Consider the following 22426-nt stretch of genomic DNA (forward strand, 5'->3'; position numbering starts at 1 on the left):
TGGGTATCTTGCTTACCTTCACTGTGTCGAAGGGGTGACCCACGGAGACGCCCGCACAACCTGCATGAAATAAAAGCTTGTTAATTGTGAGTGTTACTGAGCACGCGCGTGCGCGCACACACTGATGCACACAGAGAAGTGCAGTACACTACAGTACTGCAATATGCATAATGTTACACATTTCCTATAGACATCAACTATCTCTACATAATGCATGGGTGCTGGAGATTGGCCAGAGAACCACAGGTAACATCATGCTAGAGCGACAAAAACACGCCAGACTTAAACTCAGGGTTAAAATACAAGGACGTCCTGGAATTAGTATTCATCTCAGGCTGAGGCTCCCCACGATACCAATTAACTCCCCAGTGGTTATGTAAGTGTGCAGAGAGAGAGAGAAATAGTTTTGGTATCACCAGATCGGTGCTGCTAGCTGCGAGACAACTGTTCAATTTGATATCATGGCCTTCTCCCATCGGAATCTCGCAGTGTTTTCCTACTAATTTACTCGTATAATCTCTTTTGTAAGGACTGAATACATTTCTTTTTCTGGAGTTAAATAAGAAGCGTGTTTTATCTCTTACCCCGCCGTTTCCCTTGCTTCATTTACAGTTAAGAGGCCGTTACGTAATGTAAACTAGGAAGGTCAGGCGTGGAGAGGTGAACTCTTGGAGGAGTTAATACATTCTAGCTCACGACTGTATGGCTGCATTTCATGAACTGCCAGGCTTCTCCGGGATTGTTTCGTATTAACGTGGCCTTGTAAGTTAAAATTTACCTTGGCTTTATTGTGGTGGCTTATTGGGTGTTTCCTTATGCGTGTAAGACTATACTAAATTTGCTAGATGTTAGTTGTTTTCAAGAAGAACGTTCTTATTTAAGTTATTTTCGTCGTATGGTCAGACTATTCCACTGGTCTGTGGGTTTGTTATAGGTCCTCCACAGTCAAGATGTGTGTGCAAACCTTATGTAAGACTTACTAAGTATGGAAGTGATGGTAGTGTTCAGTTTGTCCTTCCTAAGATGCTCCTTGACCCATACACTCCCTAAGTACCCGGCAGCTAGGCTTTGTGTATATCACTTAAATCATGCACTTTTGATAACTTTCTTTTTCATCCCTTCTTCGACAACAACCAATTATAAAGTTTTTTTCAGATTAACCATGGGTAGTGTTCTTCACATTAAGGAGATTTTCGTATACGTCTGGGTAAGGGTTTAACTTCCGTGAGGGATGACCATTTACGGGTTTGATTAGGCGTTTGTTAATTGCACTTCGGTGTGTGTGTATATATATAGTAATAGTTAGTTGCGTTTTCCCTCAAACATTTACCAACCATAGACTTAAAAAGATGACAACCGTCCATAAGGTAACGTAACTTACATAATTATACTTGAACAAGAAACCCCAATATAAGAAACATAAGAAAATAAGGAGTCTGCAATAGGCCGGTTGGCCTGTGCATGGCAGCTCCTGTCGAGAGTTACTACCACTCTCTATGTAGCCTCCTTTTGAAACTTTCCAGAGTTCCCGCACTTACTACAAAGTTGCTAAGCTTGTTCCACTCGTCCACCACCCTATTTGTGAACCAGTTTCTTCCTATCTCCCTCCTAAACCTAAACTTATCCAACTTGAATCCGTTGCTCAGAGTCCTATCCTGCTCGGATATTATAAGAACTTTATCTATATCCCCTTTATTGATTCCTTTCACCCACTTAAATACTTCTATCATATCTCCCCGCACTCTTCGTCTTTCTAGGGAATGCAAGTTAAGTTTCTTTAACCTATCCTGATATGGAAGGTTTCTAAGTCCCGGACAGGAGTGGTAGTAACGTCAGTATGAGAGACAGGGTGGTTACAAATGTAAAAAGGACGGGATGTCAGGGAAGGGAAGGACAGGGACCACAACAGGAAAGATTACAGCGACGGTATCTGGGTGAGAGGGCACGAGGGAAAGTTGGGATAGTAGCTGCGATAAGAGTGATGGTAACAGGGAGAGGCAGGTCTGGGTGAGGAGTGGTGGCGGGAAGGGGATTATGCTGCACAAGATTCCTCACCACCCTGTTGGTTTGTTCACCACACCACAGGGATAACCTCTCCCTTCCATATAAGACCAATAAAGCATGATAGACAAGTTAAAGACTGATACTAGGCAGTAAGACAGATGCTGACGGGGAGCAACATCAACATTGCTGTGAGATAACCAATTAAAAATAAGTTCCTTCATAGTACCCCTGTACAGAGGTAAGATGGACTCAAGATCTACAACCACACCTCATCCTGCAATGTCTACCAACTATGGTTATGTATTGACCTAAGAAAAATGCTACTAGTATATGCTAATATGCTAATCCTCTGTAATACGTTTCGCAGATTTTTCCTCACGTTCACCAAGATAAGTTTTATATAAAACAATATTGGGGTACAGTTATTTAGGAAGACAAATGTTAATCACATCAATGGTTCTGCTAATGTGTTAATATACGATGAGAATGATTGAGAAACTAAAATTGTCAGAAACTGTAGCGAAGAGCGAGACTCGACACGAGACTAATGGCTTAGCTTAGATAAACAAAAAAGGTACAGGTGACAGCTAAAACTTAAGCAAACACCATTGAAACCAAAGCAGTGATGTAGGAAAGACGGAAATAATTTTACTGTAGTTGACTAAAAATAAAAAGACGTATTGCAACGACATACAAAGAATGTTTGCTCTCATGTACCGAGTCATGATTATATATGAATGCACTGCTGTACCCGTACTACTGAGGGTCGTTCTTTGATTTAAAATATTTTCAATTATTTTGCTGACAAATACTGGCTCAAGAGTGAAAACAATGACGCACTTCCCACGTATTATTGACCTTAATGAAAACTTCCGTTATGGATCTTGGTTAAATAACAAATGGCTTGGTTTACATTTTGTTGGAGAACATGTATGTATATGTATATTTGTGTGTGTGTAATCGCAGGCTCTTTGAAACAAGTATTTTTCCACTGTGCTGGGCTGCATCTATTGGCAGAACATGTATCCTATAGTCCGTTCTTTTGGAGTTTCGGCGAAAATTAGTTTTCCATATTTGTACCACATTAATAACTATGTAACATGCGACTTATTTCCGAACGCTTTCAATTACGTGGTTCATGCCAGTTTTCAAAATCGTCCAAGCTTTTGGGGGATGTGTGGGGAGGAGTGATGTTTCTGAGAAATTTTATGAAACTCTGTAAATTAAGGATTGGCTCCAAGATGACGCTCGCAATTTCATAATATATTGCGAAACGCATTCAAGGATGGGGTGGGTGGTGGTCCAGGACACACACAAGTGGAGAATATCGATGGTGGCGCCTCGAACAAGAGCAGGTTCTGCGTGGCAGGTTTTGTTCAGCGGGCCTTCAGCCACACCAGTTTAAGCCCACCGGCTTTTATTTATTTTTTCTAACAAGTTGCTGCATTGCACTAAAGTTCGTTTACGATAAATAAGTTACTGACGTCAAATGTAACAAAAACGAAATGTCCCTAAACTTGCTTAATTAGAGACTTTTTCTATGACGGGGAGGTGACCATGATGACGCAGGCAGTGATGCTGTCGACACTTAGATTAGAGAATCCCAAGTACAGGAGAAGTGAGGGTTAGTAATGTGATAATGGTAGGTGTTTATGCCTTATAGCTAAAAGAGTTGGGAGGAGAGATGCGTGCAGGAAGGAGTACCATTGTTGGAACGTGCGTGGAGAAAATGACGAGGGAGGCGCATGTTGTTGGTATGTGTGGTGGTTCTGGAATAAAGAAGGTAAACAAAATGTTTTGACTGACAGAGGCATGGATGATGGTGTGAACATTGTCGGAACATAGAGACTTAAAGTAAAAGAAAAATAAAGAAACGAATAATATTACTTGAACATAAGAAGGAATGTAGGGTGAAAGCTGTATCACGCGTATGATCTCCCGCTCTAGACTGAGGGCTGTCCAGGAGGGTTGATAAGGACTTAGGATTTACCCCCGACCAAAGGTATGAAGGGAAACATTTGAGAAGAATGGTGAGACCGAATACAGGGAAAAATTTGTTTTCTTTTAAGTTCATGTAAACTATATCTGTTTAAAGGATACTGTTGTGATGAAAACGAGGATGGCTGAAAGTTGAGTTACTTGTGAATGATAACTTATTATTCGAGATTCTGAAATATCAAGGTAGGTTAGCACGTCTCTAGTGCGTGATGGGCTTGTGGTCAGGGCCGAGAGGTTGTGCTGGGTCTGGGTGGTGCCGAGGCGAATATAGCGACAACAGAAATTTATATAAAGGTTCATTTCGACCATACCGTACATGATCTTATTGTGACTTTACATTGATGAAAAGCGGTGATTGAATGACATACAAAACAAAGAGGACACACAATGTTGAAAGTTGTTGCGCTCAGCTGGTCTTGATAAACAACCACAAGGAAGTGCGCGTGACGTAATGCAAAGCTCCTTACTTGACCAGCCTAGAAATTAATAATTCTCCGCCAGTTAGTGATTGTCTGAAAAAGTTACTTATAGAGGTGAGGCGCAGCTTAATTTAGTCATAAATTTGTATTTTATTTTATTTTAGTTTCGTCTTCCTGGGGCATCAAGTGAATTTTGTAAGCTGTATTACCGAAAATAAAATGTTCTCAGTTTGTAAGTCAGTAACCAAGTCGCCTCTAAACCTGCCCGAGTAACTAAGCACAAGCAGTGTTCAGCATCACGTGACCAGCGCCTTGTGGAAATTTCCAGAGTGGTTGCTGCTCACTCCTCTGCCAACAGCAACACACCGGTTACACAACTTTAACCGACCTCCTGGTATGACTGCACAAGAACAGGGGTGGGGCCTGTCAGTTGCTACGCAGCAAACACACACACTAACACAACATATTTATCATTGTCGTGAATGCCGTTCTACAGCTGTTTTGTCTCCAAGCTGTTTTCCCGGTGATCCTGATGTCTATCAAACTGCCGCTTGTTTCCCATCGAGTCCGCGTAAACGGACCACATTCTCAAGTCTTGGTATATAAAGACGTCGAGGTTAAACAAGTAGAGTACAGACGAAGTGATGGGCACCTCACCTTGCCTCTCACCTACAGGGGAATACCCCTCGCGTAACCACTGTGCTCCCCTACAACGCACGCTGTAGGGTACAGGTGATCACGTGACTCTTGTGTGTAGCCCCAGGTGGCTCGAGGTCTGAAACGTGCCCTTCACACTCGACATGGGCAAGACCGGTTCTGGTAATATTCCCCGACTTATCGATGCCCAGCACGTACTGACCAAAAAACACCAACCTCGCTAGTTACCTAACTATTGACAGAACTGGGGATGGATTGTTACTCTTTACTCCAATGAGTTTTAAAAAGTTGTGCGAGTTTACCACCAAAAGGGTGAAAGGATGTGTGTGTGCGCGGTTCAGCAAATACAGAAAGTCACCGTAGTACAGCTGGAGACTTCAATGAATTAATGAGCAAGTTATCCCCTTCAGGACGTTCCTTGCTTTAATACCACGACCCTCACCTCTTGCATATTCTACTGTATCAACGCATCATTAAAGGAGTCTGGTGCATTAATAGGGGATAACCGTGTACCCTTACAGTACCTAGCTAATAAATATTATAAGATGAATTGGTTTAGTATCTTACACTAGGTTTGGTTGGTGAGTCTGCCTTGTTATTACATATAGTTTAATCAGATTTAGCTCCTGGATATACAGTACAATTGGTGCTTCTCTCGAGAGCTGCTTCCTATTGTGCTTCTACTAAAATGACTAGTTTTTACATAGTATCTCTTAAGATTATCTACACTTGTAAATTCCTTGGCTGGGGCCAGTAATGATGTAGTCTACTAAAATGCTGCAGTAAAAAGCAAATTAATTCTAAAAACAGTCGGGGGAGGGGGAGACCATATCCTTGTCTTATATATGTACCAAGATGGTTTTACTTTTTGTTGAAAATACAGATAGAACAGTGCGCAATAGACCATTTTCTCTCCGCAATAAAAACTAGTCGGTATTTTACTACTTAAAATTAAGACAAATTGACTTGCTTTTTTTGCTTCAGAAGCCAAGCTACTCCCACCACACCAGCCAATAGGAGACGATCCCCAATCAACCAACCAATGGAAGAAATGTAACTCACAGCTGACGGAATAGTTGCCAAATACCTATAAAATTTTCTATTTACGCGCAGTGATGTTTGACTTCACTAACAGATTTATTCTCTCTAGACTCACTAATTAAAGGAATACAAAATTTCTGGCAAAATTCTTTTCAAAATGATTACTGTATTCATCACAAAATCTAAATGGTGCCAACTTCATTGGGAATGTTACCTGTTATTTTTTTTATTGTGGGCAGCGCGAGGTGAAATCTCAGGTATTTGAAGGTTAATTGATCGTCTATTACCTTTATATGTTTCCTAGAATATAATGATCGTCGCGAGTATACGTTACGATGATAAATCCTTACAGAAATGAAAATTACCATAAACAAATCTTAAAATCCAGTGATATACATGTTTTAAACCTTCATCATTACCTGTGGGCATCGCCTTAAGAAACAGTATCTCCGGGTCTGGTTGTCAAATACGACTGGGTACTGAATTGTTGAGAACCACCCAACCGTGATGCACCAGAACTGGGATGTATAGTCTGTTGAAATACTTAATATAAGCAATACAAGTGCTGTAGTTAAACATCGTAGAAGTCTGGGTGTGGTGGCTACTTGGCCGTATTCGGGGCCAGGCAAAATGCTAGAATCTTAGTTATTAGTTATGTCTCCAGTCACCCTAAATCTTTTGTTGACAATAATTTTCAATAGTGGCGTGAGGACCACTTGGTTTACGCCATCGATTGACTCCGTTGGGAAGAGACATAACGTTAAATTGAAAATAAATCTAGGCTTCAGTTACTCGTTCACTGTTTGACCTGACGTCCACGTGACTGAGAGGTGTGTGTGCAGAGTGATCCTCTCTGGACGCCTTGTCGTGTCGGAGTCTGATTGGCTGTCATTTACCTGACCTGACTACCTTACTGCGTGACGTCAATGATAGATCCGGGGCATTTCTTTGACCTGCACTAAACTTTCTCAATGGTTTGTTGCTTCAGTCCTACAAATATATGTGTATAATCGTTCCATCCTGCCACTTCGGCAAGTATTGACATTGTTTCAAATTCATAACTAGAGAATTTAAGGTGTTATGTCAACGTACATCTGTTTTGTGTTCCGACAATCTTTTCATCGAGCCCCGCCAAGTCTTATCTACTGTATACTCGTATATATCTTCCAGCCCGGTCCTTTGCAAGTATTTGCTCAGGATTGGTGGTTCTCACTTTTATCAATGATATTTACACTATTCTCCCCTTTCCTCCTTACTATGCTTACTGCCTTATTCTTACGTTTTATCAGCAGTCCTTGAGGGTAACACAGTTCCACAATATGGTCAGGGCCCTCCTAAAGCTTTATCCCGGTGTATCCTTAACTCTCTCTCTCTCTCGGTTTTATTCCTGTTTTCTTATTCGGAAGTGATGATGTACGTATAGCTTTAAGACCGAGTTCCTGACACACACACACACTTTCCAGTATCTATGTTTGTATCGTAACAGAGACTGGTAGATGCGTTCTCATATCATTGCAGTGGGGAAATTTAACTAATGAACCTTTTGAAATTTCTGCCTCGATAGCAAGTGTAAGTACCTGTGTTTATAACTATCTTTTTACCGTGTGACTGATATACCCAGACTTAGAGAAAATACGTAAATAATTCCCCGCTGGATAAAATGCCTCAATTTACAGTAATTCCCCATTGGACATAATACCAATATATTAATATCCGTTGGATGAAATGGTATTATTTTAGTTTCGGTCATCCGGGGAATAGGTTAGGTTAGGTCCGACGAAACACCCAAATATTATTTCCCACAGGACAAAATCCCAGAAAATAAATCCCCACTAGATACAATCCCACGACCAAAATGTTGCAGCAGTTCTCAATATTCCCGCCAACTCAAGCACATTCAAATACCTAAATTGCTTTTTAGACGAGGTTCCATTAAGTAAGGTTAGGTGGATTATTTGTCACGCAACCAGACAATGGAGACTTTACGTTCCGACTCACTTGAAATTATAACTGGCAACTTGACTGATGATAACTGATGTCGAATCCGACGAAGCTTGATAGCGTGACACACTTTACTCAAGACAACGCCTATTGACGCGATATAAGAACATAAGAAAATAAGGAGTCTGCAATAGGCCGGTTGGCCTGTGCATGGCAGCTCCTGTCGAGAGTTACTACCACTCTCTATCATCCATGAATCTATCCAGCCTCCCTTTGAAACTTTCCAGCGTTCCAGCACTTACTACAAAGATGCTAAGCTTGTTCCACTCGTCCACCACCCTATTTGTGAACCAGTTTCTTCCTATCTCCCTCCTAAACCTAACTTATCCAACTTGAACCCGTTGTTCCGAGTCCTATCCTGCTCGGATATTATAAGAACTTTATCTATATCACCTTTGTTGATTCCTTTCACCCACTTGAATACTTCTATCATATCTCCCCGCACTCTTCGTCTTTCTAGGGAATGCAAGTTTAGTTTCTTTAACATATCCTGATATGGAAGGTTTCTAAGTCCCGGAATCATTTTCGTCATTCTTCGCTGCACCGACTCTAGTGAATTGATATCCATTCTATAATAAGGGCACCACAACTGAACCGCATAATCGAGGTGCGGCCTGACTAGCGCAAGATATAGGTGCAATAAGACCTCTGCACTCTTGTTACTTACACTTCTAGATATAAAACCCAATACTCTGTTTGCCTTATTTCGAACATTAACGCACTGTTTTCTAGGCCGTAGGTCCGGGCTTACAAGTACCCCTAGGTCTCTTTCACAAGTCGACTTCTCTAGGTTGATGTTGTTAAGGCTGTATACATTGACAGTATTTGTTCTTCCAATATTAAGTACGCTGCACTTGCTGGTGTTGAATTTCATTTGCCATTTTTCATTGAACCGGTGAACTCTTGTCTTCATTATCTCTGTATTCTTCCATGTCTATACATTATCATCATCAATATACACCATTTATGATTGAATTAAAAAGTTCCATAGGAAGTTGGTACCCCTTCCCCCCTCATAACCCCCTTACAGGTAGTAGGTATTCGGCAGCTACCAAACAGGGAGGTACTACCGCCTGGGAAGATATTGGAAGCATAATGTGTTGTCTATGGTAGATCTTGCTGCCACATGGCATCACGAAAATTGTGACCAAATCCCAGGTTGCTGATCTGACTTTCTGCCTCATTTACACACGATTGCAGGGTCTCAATTGTTTCTCTTACTATTGACAACACAACATTCATATATTGTTCCTCACTTTTTATTTTTTTTTCATTTTGTATTTCTTTGTGGTTCTTTATTATTATTATCATTATTATTATTATTTCGCCCCCCCCCCCCAGGCCCTGATGTGAGTCAGTGACCTGTGCCTGGGTGGGCTAATTCCCGTAAAAAACAAAACCAAAAACAAAACAGAGTTCATCAATCTTTCAACCCCTGCGCCTTAGCCTATAATTTTCGGAGGCCTGCCCTTGACTTAATCAATGAATAATATACTGTAATTTCTTGAAGGTTGAGTGCATTAGTGACTCAGCAGAATGTCACCTCCATTGGTGCAAGATATATAATGTGTTGTTTATGTGTTTGTATACAGGAATTTAGGTTTGGTTTAGTTCAGTTAAAGAAGGAAAAATGAATGGATGGAGAGGAAGAAGATACACAGCGGTAAAGACTTTGGTGGAGAGTGTACAACCTAGCCTAACTTAACTCCTTGATCCACCTAATGAAAATGGGAGGGAACTACATATAATGCGTATAAACATACAAATACTCTAGATTTGTCTCCTTATCAATACCACTCCCATGTTTGGTTATAACAGTCTGGTGAATTGTGTATATGTGCGCTTAGCAACTTTGTAGTGAGTGCTGGAACACCGGAGAGTTTTAAAAGCAGGCTAGATAGATTCATGGATGATAGAGAGTGGTAGTAACTCTCGACAGGAGCTGCCATGCACAGGCCAACCGGCCTATTGCAGACTCCTTATTTTCTTATGTTCTTATAAGAATGGAGGAAACTGCAGCGAGCCTATTGGCCCATACTGCATGTCCTACGATCACCACACCTGATTAGGTTAGGTTCAGTTATGCTTTGTTAGATTATGTCTGGTTTGATTGTGTTAGGTTTGGTTAGAGGAATTTCGAGACCGTCCAAACCATAATGTGGCTCTTGTCAAAAATCCACGACGTAAAATTTAACTTTCTGGTTATTTTGAAAACGTCCACGGGTCCACAAAGCTGGTCGGTTTTTTGTTGTTCAATGAGCGAATTCGGCATTAAATGTGTCAAAAGTAATTTTTGTAATGAAATCCTCCCCTCCGAAATATAATGAGTTCAATTCTAGAAGACACCTTTACCACACACACATATATATATATATATATATATATATATATATATATATATATATATATATATATATATATATATATATATATATATATATATATATATATATATATATATATTTCATGTAAATCCACAATGAAAACGTGGATAAGATAAATCTTGATAAAATCACAATTAAGAATATTTTGACTCTGCCCTATCGTGATGAATTTGTCCCGTTAGTTCGGTCCCTCAAGCTTCTAAATATTAATGTTGTTTTCAAGTATGACTCAACCATTACCAATATGTTAATAAGGAATAGCCCAAGTTTGAATGTAAATGGAAGTGTTTATTGTATTCCATGTAGCAAATGTAGCAAATGTAATAAATTATGTAGGTCAGACAGGAAAACACTGCAGCTCAGAATCAAACAACATAAGTATAATATCAGAACTGCATCTGAAAGCAGTGCCTTGTTCGTTCATGTTAGGAATAATAATCACCCCATTGCTTGTGAAAAAAGCTTAGAAGTATTCAAATCATCTTGTGTCACAGAAAGACTTCTGGTTGAAGCTAGTTTGATTAAGGAATTAAAATCAATAAACCTTAGTGATGGTCAGTTCAAAACTGATAATATGTTACATAAATTTATTTGTCAGTGGCCCAAGGTTAAAAATGCTTTGAAAACCTTTGATCTTGATGTATGACAGTTATTTTGTGGGTCCCTTTTTTCTGACCTGACCTGTCTAGTCACGTCACCACCCTTCTCTTAAGCTCCTCTACGGTTGTGTTGGTGTGGGGATTAGTGGATGTCATCATTATGACCTGACCTCATGTTTTTAGGTCACCCTGTATATTTAAGCCTCTCTCTGTCCATGTAATTCAGTTGCCTCTGAAGATGTCTTGAATAAAGACGAAAGCTAAGGTACTCCGTTGTTTCCATTTTCCCGTGTGATTTTATCAAGATATATATATATATATATATATATATATATATATATATATATATATATATATATATATATATATATATATATATATATATCATAGAAGAAAAGTTACTTATTATCTCCTAATTAGGGATTTAGGGTGAATCTTGTTGAATATACATTTTGGACCCTGTTAATGGTTTCCTCCAAGAACCAGGGAATGATGTATGTATGATTGTATGTCAGTTCATTGATCGATTGTTATAACACGTGGAGGTGGTAGCATAGTTGCAGGTAGTCTTCATGGCGGAAGCCACATTATTTCAATTAATTAAAAAAAATATTCTCTCAATAGCTCAAGATGAGTATCCCAATCCAGTGTTACAGGAAACGGCGTGTAAGACGGTAGGTTTGCAAGTGGTGTGGGAGACGGGAGGTGAAGCTGTGGAGGATGGCTGCATATGGATGGGGAGTCAGGAGGTGCATAAGAGGCTGGAGGATAGACAAAAACCTGATCAGTTATCTACTGTTTCTCCAGGCAGTGGGGGATGTGGGGCAGAGGGGGACCAGGGGGTGGGGCAGGTAGTGAGGGAGAGGGAGGGTCTGAGACATGAGAAGCAACTTGAGGTGGATCTGTTGTTGGAGACGTGGTTGAAGTTGGAGCCGTAGGCGTCGGGTGTGTCGATGATGTTATCAGCTGTGGAACCTCGACTAGGGAGAAAGAAACTGAGGGCGGAGGTGGGTTGAGAGCCTGGAAGGATAGACTCTTGACTGACCACTTGATTCCATGGTTTAGAAAGGACTGGCGGAGGGAGTGTAGGAATAGAAATGTTAATCAGTGGGTAGACCATTACAGGGGGAAGTAATTGATCCCGAAATGGTTTCGGTGGCTTCATGGGGTCAAGCATCGAAGGTTGGTTACTCTCCGTGGCAGTTGATACAGTGAGAAGTCACCGGCTCTTTGTTATAGAGTATCGCAGGGGCTCGTACAAAAACTACATCGCAGTAGCTGCGTGCATGCCCAGGATTGACACCTGCTAAGTTGATCATGTCTGGTATAGAACCAAGCCACCAGCTGAGGATTTATTTGTAAGACTGCCTTGAAGTGGGGCGATGACGGTAGAAACATTAAGGAAATCCGGTAAGAAATGCATTACGTTCCCCAGTGGAATGTTCCAAAGGATATGAGTCAATCGAACTTTAGTGCCGTCTGGAGCCACAACTCCGTCCTTTGTCATCAAATGTAACTTCAACGGTGGCTGCGGGACGAGAGATCAGGTTTATTGTGTGGCGCAGTAGGAGGAGGAGCCTCGCTGCCCCCATGTTCGGAGGTACTGCATAAGGAAATGCCAGCCTGTAGCGATTAGAGGTTGGGGCTAGGTAGACCGGATTTTCATTTGCCATCCGGGTTTAGGGAACGCTTAGGTTGCTGCACGTAGAGGAGGAAAAAAGGTCGAGATCGCCTTTTAAGATCTCGGGAGTTGGAGAGGAGGGAGGGCTGAACAAGGTGGGGGATGCAGAGCTGAGACTGTCTCCCTCTGCACCCGCTGCAGGGGGCTAATAGTCCGACCTTTGTATTAGCCCAGGAGCTGCTGTAGACTTTTCTACAATCAGCCATGGCTGCGCTGTGGACAGACATTTTCAGTGTCGAAAAATAAAAATAGTTGCTTCATAGTTCCGAGACCTGACTCTGTCACAATCAAGGGGGTAACAAACAAGCGTGTGCGTGACTGGTCTGCATATAGGAAACATTATATAATTAAAATACAAACTAAAATTAATTTTCATCGGTATTAACCTAACCTAAATGCGCAGTGTGAAAATGAGAATAATTTGTGTTACGCACGCGCAGTGCAAGAACTTGGCTCACCATCATCGAGCACATGGCCACCGGAAACTTGCCTCAGTGTTAACCGCACGTATTATAATTAAACTGATCATAACATCCATGCGTAGATTCTCATATTAAAAACGTCCGACTTGACCACAACGACAACAGTAAGCTGAACAAAGTGAGAAAAGAATAACTGGATGTACAAAGTGTGTGTTAGTGTTTTGCAAGGGAAGAACACCCACTTTCACACCACCTTGATGACACGTGGACCCTGGCCCCTGAGTCCCGTATGCTTTGTTTGTGTGCACCAAGCTGATCCTCTGCGAACCAAAATATTATTACGAGGAATGATACTTTTGTAAATAGAAACCGCCCATATTATAAAGGCATTTGATGCCGTTTTATTGTGTTGATGGCCACTTTAGGTCGACCAGGCGGTGTGAAAGTTCAGAGTGGACAAAATCTCAAATAAAACCACTAGCTTATATATCTGCACCCTCTGCTATATTGATTCGGTGGGCGGTAATAAAGTCACAATTTTGGCTAGGAAAAAAAGTCACAATTAATTTATGGTGGCCGGTAATAAAGGTTAGGTTACCATCAGTTCTGCATATTCCTTTACTGAAACTGATTGACATATTAACCTTAAAAATGTGAGAATTCGATAGTTAACTTTTCTTTTTTCCCTGTGACTTTTTTTCTGTGACTTTTTTACCTGGATTCATTGATTCCTGTCCATCGTCAGCACTGTGTCATGGTCAGAATTGCAACTGTAAAACCTCCTGCACTCAAGTCAACAGCTGGCCGGTGGCTCAATATCCGTATTACAGAATGGATATAGAATCCTTAGAAAGAATTCAGAGGAGAATGACAAGGCTAATCCCGGGCATTAGGAACCTTGAGTACAGGGACAGGTTAAAGCATCTTAATTTGCACTCCCTTGAGAGTCGTAGAGTGAGGGGCGATATGATAGAGGTGTATAAATGGAAGTCAGGGCTGAATAAAGGGGACATTACAAAGGTACTCAAACTATCTAACCAGGAGCGAACTCGTAACAATGATTTTAAATTAGACAAATTTAGATTTAGGCGCGAAATGGGTAAACATTGGTTTGGAAATAGAGTAGTGGACGAGTGGAACAAGTTACCAAATATCATCATTAACTCGAATACGTTGGATAGCTTCAAACATAGATTTGGATGGATATATGAACAATGGGGGTTGGGTGTAAATGGGACTGCCCAGTATGGGCCAATAGGCCAACTGCAGTTTCCTCCATTCTTATGTTCTTATCCCTTTAAGCTGCAAGTCGTAATCTGAACGACAGCTCGCATTACCCATTACAATTACGCTATGTTGTCATGTATTTTATATAGCATGATAACCGTTCAAAATCTTCATTCAGACACCAGTTCTACTGACAGACAATCATAGCTATGAACAGCGGGAAGAACCTCACCACTAAATGGGTGTTTTTCCACATTATGGGTGAAAATTTTCGAAAACACTCGTCAAGGAAATTAAAATAAACAAGTTCTTTATATTCAAACCACAGAGAATACAGTTTTTGTGAGAGTTGCAGTTCTGGTCTTATTCCTGATGTTGATACTGTGCCATTTGAAACCTAATTCTAAGGACAAAGTAATTACAACACTTTCGTACAACAACTAGTTTTCACACTTACCTCCAAGACATCCTGCGAAGAAGTCCAAAGCCATGGTGAGTGTTCGGAGTTACAAAGTGATGTTTACAGGTCTTGCTTGTTGTGATGAATAACTCCTGCGAGAGGTTGAGGATGTTGTGACTCGGTGATAAAAGTTGTCTCCGGATTCATTTATCCTTTAGATCACGTTTCCGCAATATGTCTCCATGAACTTGTCGCGGAAGTTGTCAATTAATCTCCAACGGGTCCGGGAGAGGAGAACTGCTACCTTTGCCTACTCGCTCTCACCACCTCGCGAACACTGACTACACAGTCTACACCTTGCCCCTTGCCTCCTCATGGAGCAGCCCCGCCCCCTATCCCGCCGTGCCCTCATCCACCCACCCACCCCAGACCCCCAACACCCTCCACTCCCCCGCACACCCTCAACACCCTCCACTCCTCCCCCACACCTCACTGACTCCCTCCACACCCTACTGACTCCCACCTCCTCCACCCTCATATCGGCCACATTGTCCTATCCCCCCTCCCCATAAAAAAGAAAAAGAGAGAAAAAAAAAACAGGAACCTACAGTACAGTGAAGGTTGAGTCGCCAGCAAGGGCAGCCACCCTGGACAATCAAACGAACCACACATTATTGACACGGAAAATGGACAAGCTAGTCTACAAGAAACTAAAAAAAAACCGAATATTACCATTAACCTACTCTAGTCCAGTACGATACCTGTACATTAACACGCACACACGCACACACCTACTCTCCCCAGTTTTTTCAGGTCTCAGAGTTTCTTTCTCCTCCTCTTTATCTCCTCGTCCTTGGCCAAAAAAGAAAAGAAAAAGAAAAAAAGAATCAGGTTTGTAACCCATCTCGTCAGAACCTTTAGCAAGAATCTCGAGAACCTTACACCTGAAAGTCACTGTGATCATAACAAGGTGGAGGACATGAGACCATTATATTGAGTTTAGAGTCAGGATGTTCTTAAACTCTTGATTATTTATCGGTTCACTATCTCGTTGCTCTTATGACACCTTTTTAAAAACTGCTGATAACTTTCTGAGAACTCGCTAACTTCTCCAAGACTGGCGCTAAATTTTCCTAGAACTGGCGCTAATCTCCTCAGAACCGCCACCAGCTTCCTCAAAACAACTCTCCTGCAGTGTCTAGTTTGATACTGTTGTTGTTTCCTTATATGTTGTCGAAGTCAGTTATTATGCCGGTAACGTTGACATTATATTTATACTGCGATGTACAGATTGTCTATTTTTATGATATTAATCTGTCGAGTTCTGAATGTGGCCGCCGTTTAGGGAAGTAAGAACATAAGAAAATAAGGAGTCTGCAATAGGCCGGTTGGCCTGTGCATGGCAGCTCCTGTCGAGAGTTACTACCACTCTCTATCATCCATGAATCTATCTAGCCTCCTTTTAAAACTTTCCAGCGTTCCAGCACTTACTACAAAGTTGCTAAGCTTGTTCCACTCGTCCACCACCCTATTTGTGAACCAGTTCCTTCCTAACTCCCTCCTAAACCTAAACTTGTCCAACTTAATCAGTTGCTCCGAGTCCTATCCTGCTCGGATATTATAAGAACTTTAACTATATCCCCTTTATTGATTCCTTTCACCCACTTAAATGCTTCTATCATATCTCCCCGCACTCTTCGTCTTTCTCGGGAATGCAAGTTTAGTTTCTTTAATCTGTCTTGATATGGAAAGTTTCTAAGTCCCGGAATCAATTTCGTCATTCTTCGCTGCACCGACTCCAGTGAATTGATATCCATTCTATAATAAGGGCACCAGAACTGAACCGCATAATCTAGGTGCGGCCTGACTAGCGCAAGATATAGTTGCAATAAGACCTCTGCACTCTTATTACTTACACTTCTAGATATAAAACCTTATTTCGAACATTAACGCACTGTTTTCTAGGCCGTGGGTCCGGGCTTACAAGTACCCCTAGGTCTCTTTCACAAGTCGACTTCTCTAGGTTGATGTTGTTAAGGCTGTATACATTGACAATATTTGTTCTTCCAATATTAAGTACGCTGCACTTGCTGGTGTTGAATTTCATTTGCCATTTTTCTGACTACTCCTGCAGTTTATTTAAATCCTCCTGTAGTGCATTTGCATCCTGCCCTGAATTAATCTGCCGCCCTATTTTGGTGTCATCCGCAAACTTGCTTATGTCACTGCTGATCCCAGTATCTAGATCGTTTATGTAGATTATGAACAAGAGTGGGCCCAGTACTGACCCCTGGGGAACCCCACTGGTTACACAGCCCCACTCAGATTTAACACCATCTACGCTGAACCCTCTGCGTTCTATCGGTGAGCCATGATTTTATCCAATTTAAAACTTTCCCCTCGATACCATGAGCCTTAACTTTTCTCAGAAGCCTCTGATGCGGTACTCTGTCAAATGCTTTGCTAAAGTCTAAGTAAATAACATCGTAATTTTCGTCATTATCTACTACCTCGAAGATTTTCCTAAAAAAGTCAGCAGATTTGTTAGACAAGATTTTCCCTTTGTAAACCCATGTTGAGAGTCGTAGATTAATTTGCTTTTCTCTAAATGCCATCGGATCCTATTTGCTATAATTGATTCAATAAATTTCCCCAAACTGATCGGCCGGTAATTTGACGCTGATGCTCTGTCTCCCTTTTTGAATATGGGTACTACATTTACCTGTTTCCACAAGTCTGGCACAAACAGAGTCAACTGCAGACAATTCGGGTTCAGGAAAGGGAAGTCCACCACAACAACGATAGCCCTGGCATGTGAAAACACAGCCAGAGCCGCGGCGAGTGGTAGACAATGTAATCTGACTCTCCGGGATGTAGCGAAGGCATTTGGCAAAGTCTGGCATGACGGTCTAACATATAAGATCCTCCAACTCGGACTTCCCACCAATATTGAAAAGTTGCTTTGCAACTTTTTTGACGGCAGAAATGCCAGACTGAGGGCAGGACAACACACAGGAGAGTTCTTCCCACTCATGAGCGGAGTCCCTCAGGGGAGCGTCCTCTCCCCTACCCTATATATTATCTACACAAGTGACAGCCCGCCTCCCACTAGAATAGGTAACGAAGATATTATGTATGCAGATGACATCACTCAAATAACAACACATCAAGGAAAATCGCGAGCGTTACAGGCCGACAACACCAGGCGGGGAATTAGAAAGGGTAAATAATTACGAAAAACAATGGAAAATCCAAACCAATCTCCCGAAATTCACAGTGATACCCTTATGCAGAAGGAAAACCCATCCATTAGTAACCAATAATGCCCACATAGAATACAAAAGCAGAGGCACCCTCCTGGGCCTGCATATATTCACGACAGGTTACTCCCATCATGTCCACAGCAGGAAGGAAAAAGCAAGAAGAGAGCTGAGAAAACTATACCGCTTTAAAGCGCTTCCTGAGAAAATAAAACTTCGCCTGGTGACATCATTTATCACACCGATATTAACTTACCCAGCAATACCTCTTCATACTATGAGCACCACTCAAATTTTAAAATTACAGGTGGTCCAAAATGAAGCCCTAAGATTCGTCACAGGTGAAAGATACCCCTTCACCAGAACCACAGCCGAGATACATAGAGACCTGAGAATGAAACCCATCAACCAGCAGCTGCATACCCTGGCCAGCAGAATCTGGCTAAACATAGAACGATCAGAGCAAGCACTCCTTCAAAGACTCCCACCAGATAACGACAACAACCATACATGGTTACCCAAAAGTTACTAAATCTCAAAAGGTCCATTACCACCCCCGATTTACACGGCCAGACAATAGACAACCTCCCTAGACCAGCATCCGCCAGTAGGGTTGGCGGAATATGAAATAAGGCCCTTAAAACACCCATATGTGGGACAGGGTAGGACGTCTAGTGCCTGTACCGACAGACAATAACTAACTCATGACACAACCCTAACACTATTAGCTTAGCTAGGCGGTTAGCCCGCCCTCTCTTACCTCCTCCTAAATTTCTTCAATTTCTGAACTATAACTTCATTCCCCCACCTCTAATCTTCTTTCACCCCTCCTTTCTCTCTCTCAAAAAAAAGTCCAACACACAGAATTCTTGGTGCTACTATAGCTTGCGGTCTACAAAAATATCTTAAGTCTAACCTAACCTGACCTAAACTATAGTAGCATCTATGTGTGTGTGACTCAGAGGACGAAAAATGACAACAATGCGTTGTGGTTGTTTGGATAATAACCCAGCGAAATTTCGCTTGGAATTTCGAATATTCGTACCTCGTCCTTCCATAGCTAATTAAGTTGAAATATTAACTTGACGTCTTTATAATTTAGGCCTGGGCTGTAACAAGACTGCGCGCTAGCGGTGTAGGGAGTCCCCATTTGTATTTCAGCATCAATAATTTTCAAGTACTGTATCCTGCGCGATATCGCGGCGTATGAGGTTTCTGGATTGTCTGTGCGTCCGTCCGTCTTACATGTTGATGGCTAACATTATGTTGAAGCCCCCCAGTAATAGTGGACGCTCAGAATAGGAACAGCGCTATAAAGGCGCATTTTTTAGCATTCCACCTGGTGACCTCATCAAGTTCACAGAAAGCAACTGTAGAGTTACCACCACTTAAAGGTTTCCATAGCTATCATACTTTCTCTTAAAGTTGCAGACAATCGAATAAGAAACAATATCAAGTGAAAATGAAACTCAGTATATTCCGATGTAACCAAAGGAATAAAATGACCAGAATTGAAGCAAAATGAGTGCGTGAGCTCTGGCTTGAAGCGCTCATGTCTCCCAGTTGTCTTGACGGGTTTAGTTGAATGAGTTTGTCTTGGGGTCCAGTACAGTATGTAATAATCAGACGAGTAGAACATTGTTACCACAGATAAGAAATATAAGGTTTACCTTGGTAAAAATTGGTCAATTGTCTGTTATTTTGGTAGCTGTGTATGTGTTAGTGTGTATATTGACGAAGGCTACAAGCTGTTACCTTTCACACTCTAAAATAGATTCTGACCTTCAACTATAGGCTTCTCCTGGAGGTCTTATTGTGTTTGTATCTTCAAGTATCACCTTAAGGAATATTTTGTGAGTCAGTGTCCTTCAGAGACTGACTGTAGTGATATGCGAGGCGACAGTACAAAAGGATGTAAAACAACATAATAATAGTGGAGAAGAGTACGAGGCAGGAGTGCACAGAGAAAATAAATGAAACATTTGGGGTTGGAAAATAATATATGTATGTGTGGAAGAGGTTTGTATCGTTTGAACAGCATAACGTAAATTAACTGAGTCATTAGTTGCACATTAGTTGGAACTTGTCTTACGAAAATTTTAAGTTTTCTGCCTGGCCTATGCAAGGGGAGAGGCTTATCTTGCGTACCACATAATGTTATCAGATGCAAGATGATTAGGTGGTGACACTTGGAGTTGTTATCGCTCAAAGTCAATCAATGTACTTCCTCCATATCTGAGGTTGATGACCGAGTCCTCCACACTAAACGTTTTCGGGCTGTTTTTACTTATCCTCCGATATTTTGCATCTCTATGGGGACCAGGTTTTAATTTAATTCATCCATCCCAATCTCTGCTTCCCTCCTGGCCCTCCTACCCTCAACTTTGCCCATTAATATTTATGTTACTATCTCCTCATTTCTATTCATATGATCAACGTATCCCATTTCCCCTTTTCTTTAAACTTTACGTATTTCTCTATTTGTTTTCCTGTCAGTATAACTTATATTTAACATTCTCCTATAACACCACATCTTGTGTCTCCTGAAAGTGTCCACGCATCTAACCTACATAAGTCCTACCATATAATATGCATTTCAGTAGCCATTTTTTATCATATTGAAGTTTATGTCATTTTTTATAAAGTCTTTTAGATTATTAAATGCTGTTTTTGCTTGACCTATTCGTGGTTTTATTTTTGTTTGCACATATACTATGACAGTTAATGGTATTTCCCAAATACTCAAGGTCATGTCAATTGAATACGAGGTATGCTAAGGTGCATTTGGGCGGAGCTTGGTGGCTTCATTGACTTTTGGGCCTGCCATTTGCTTTCTGACAAGTAGGGAAATTTACCTTTACTGACAAACTGAACTAAAGCACATTTTCTTTCTATTTTTTTTTCGGGCATTAGCTTACCCGGGCACTGGTCACTGACGCACATCGGGTCTGGGGGGCGAAAATGTAATAATTATAATAATAATTCACAGTAAATCAAATTTATAATACAAAATTAAAAATGAAATAATAAAATAATAACAATAATAATAATAACACTGTAATAATAATAATAATAAATAACCACAAAGAAAAAAATCAGTAGTGAGAAACGATTTATGTATGTACAGTAGTGTTGTCAAAGTAAGAGAAACAATTGAGACCCTGCAATTGTCTGTAAATGAGGCAGAAAGTCAGATCAGCATGCTGGGACTGGGTCACAATTTTCGTGATGCCACATAGCAGCAGGTATAGTTCTTTTCCAAAATATGTGATCCCACACGATAATTAATTGCAAAAGGCGACATATGTTGGTGACATGGACCTTTTCACCTCTCCATTCTTGGGAAATGTGTGAAAAATAATATTCCTCTTGTGTTTGTAACTTGCGTAACAACCATACACTGCACAATGACTGGCCATGGACCCACACGTTTATAATCCCACTCCAAACATCACAATTGAAATCAATTATTAAGACATTAAGGAGGTGCGTGCACTTCTTGTATACTTTCAAAGTGTACTGAGCTGGATCTTGGGCAGGTGGGCTAGGGGAGCGTCTGACGTCTTGCGCATGAATGGTCTCGTTTTCGTCCAAGGGTGAGCAGACCTGTAGGTGTTTAGACCTTGTTCGCGGTCACCCTTCGGAGTTAAGATATCCTGCATGTAAAAGTAGGGGACAACATGCCTGGTATGGCGTTTCCAACATTATAAACTTTAAACTGTTTATTGTTGGACTTTTGAGATTATTCAACATAAAAATGTTCTGTAACTTTCTCGATGAAATTCTCGGAGACACGTCAATCACACCAGTTTATACCTTCACTCGTCGCGAATGTTCCTTCAACACTCCCAGCCTTCCAGGGACCCAGTTTACCAGCTGACTGACAACAATTATGAGGTCGGTCAATCTTTCCAATGTTCGCCACCCCATAATTGGCTTTTTTATTGTATTTTGTTGATTTACTCTTTGAGTCTTAACGCACTCACTGATTTATATACGAGTATATGCAATATAATCTGTGTGTAGGTATAAAGTGAGCCTGTGTTGTGGTCCAGAACACACTGTGGTTTATATACGTGTTCTATAATATTGTTCTTTCTAGGGTGTATCCTTGACCCATCTGCTGAGTTGGTAAACGCATTCTGCTTACTATACCCTGTACTAAACTATTTCCTTCCTGTGGTGGCGTCACGTTAGTGTAAACTTCCTGTCGGTTTCACCTGTAATCTTTGTTTATAGTTCACAATAGTTCACATTACCTGTATCATACACCTCTTGGGAGTTTCACTTTTTTATGAACAGAACGGTATTAAACTTCATGTACACAGAATGT

The 22426-nt window shown here is 41.1% G+C and overlaps 1 protein-coding gene across 1 annotated transcript in view; it reads right to left on the reverse strand.

Annotated features, from left to right (window-relative positions):
* The window catches only part of LOC121865415 (mitochondrial basic amino acids transporter-like), a 29766-nt gene extending 14582 nt beyond the window's left edge, over positions 1–15184 (reverse strand). Inside the window, exons 1-2 of the mRNA XM_042364798.1 lie at positions 14891–15184; positions 17–60 (exon numbers count right to left, since the gene is read on the reverse strand). Of these exons, the coding sequence (XP_042220732.1) occupies positions 17–60; positions 14891–14924 (78 nt within the window). The 5' untranslated portion in view covers positions 14925–15184. The remainder of the gene's footprint in view (positions 1–16; positions 61–14890) is intronic.
* Positions 15185–22426: the final 7242 nt, after the last annotated feature.

The sequence above is a fragment of the Homarus americanus genome, unplaced genomic scaffold (genome assembly GCF_018991925.1).
Source record: "Homarus americanus isolate GMGI-L3 unplaced genomic scaffold, GMGI_Hamer_2.0 scaffold25483, whole genome shotgun sequence".
NCBI classification, from domain to species: Eukaryota; Metazoa; Arthropoda; class Malacostraca; order Decapoda; family Nephropidae; genus Homarus; species Homarus americanus.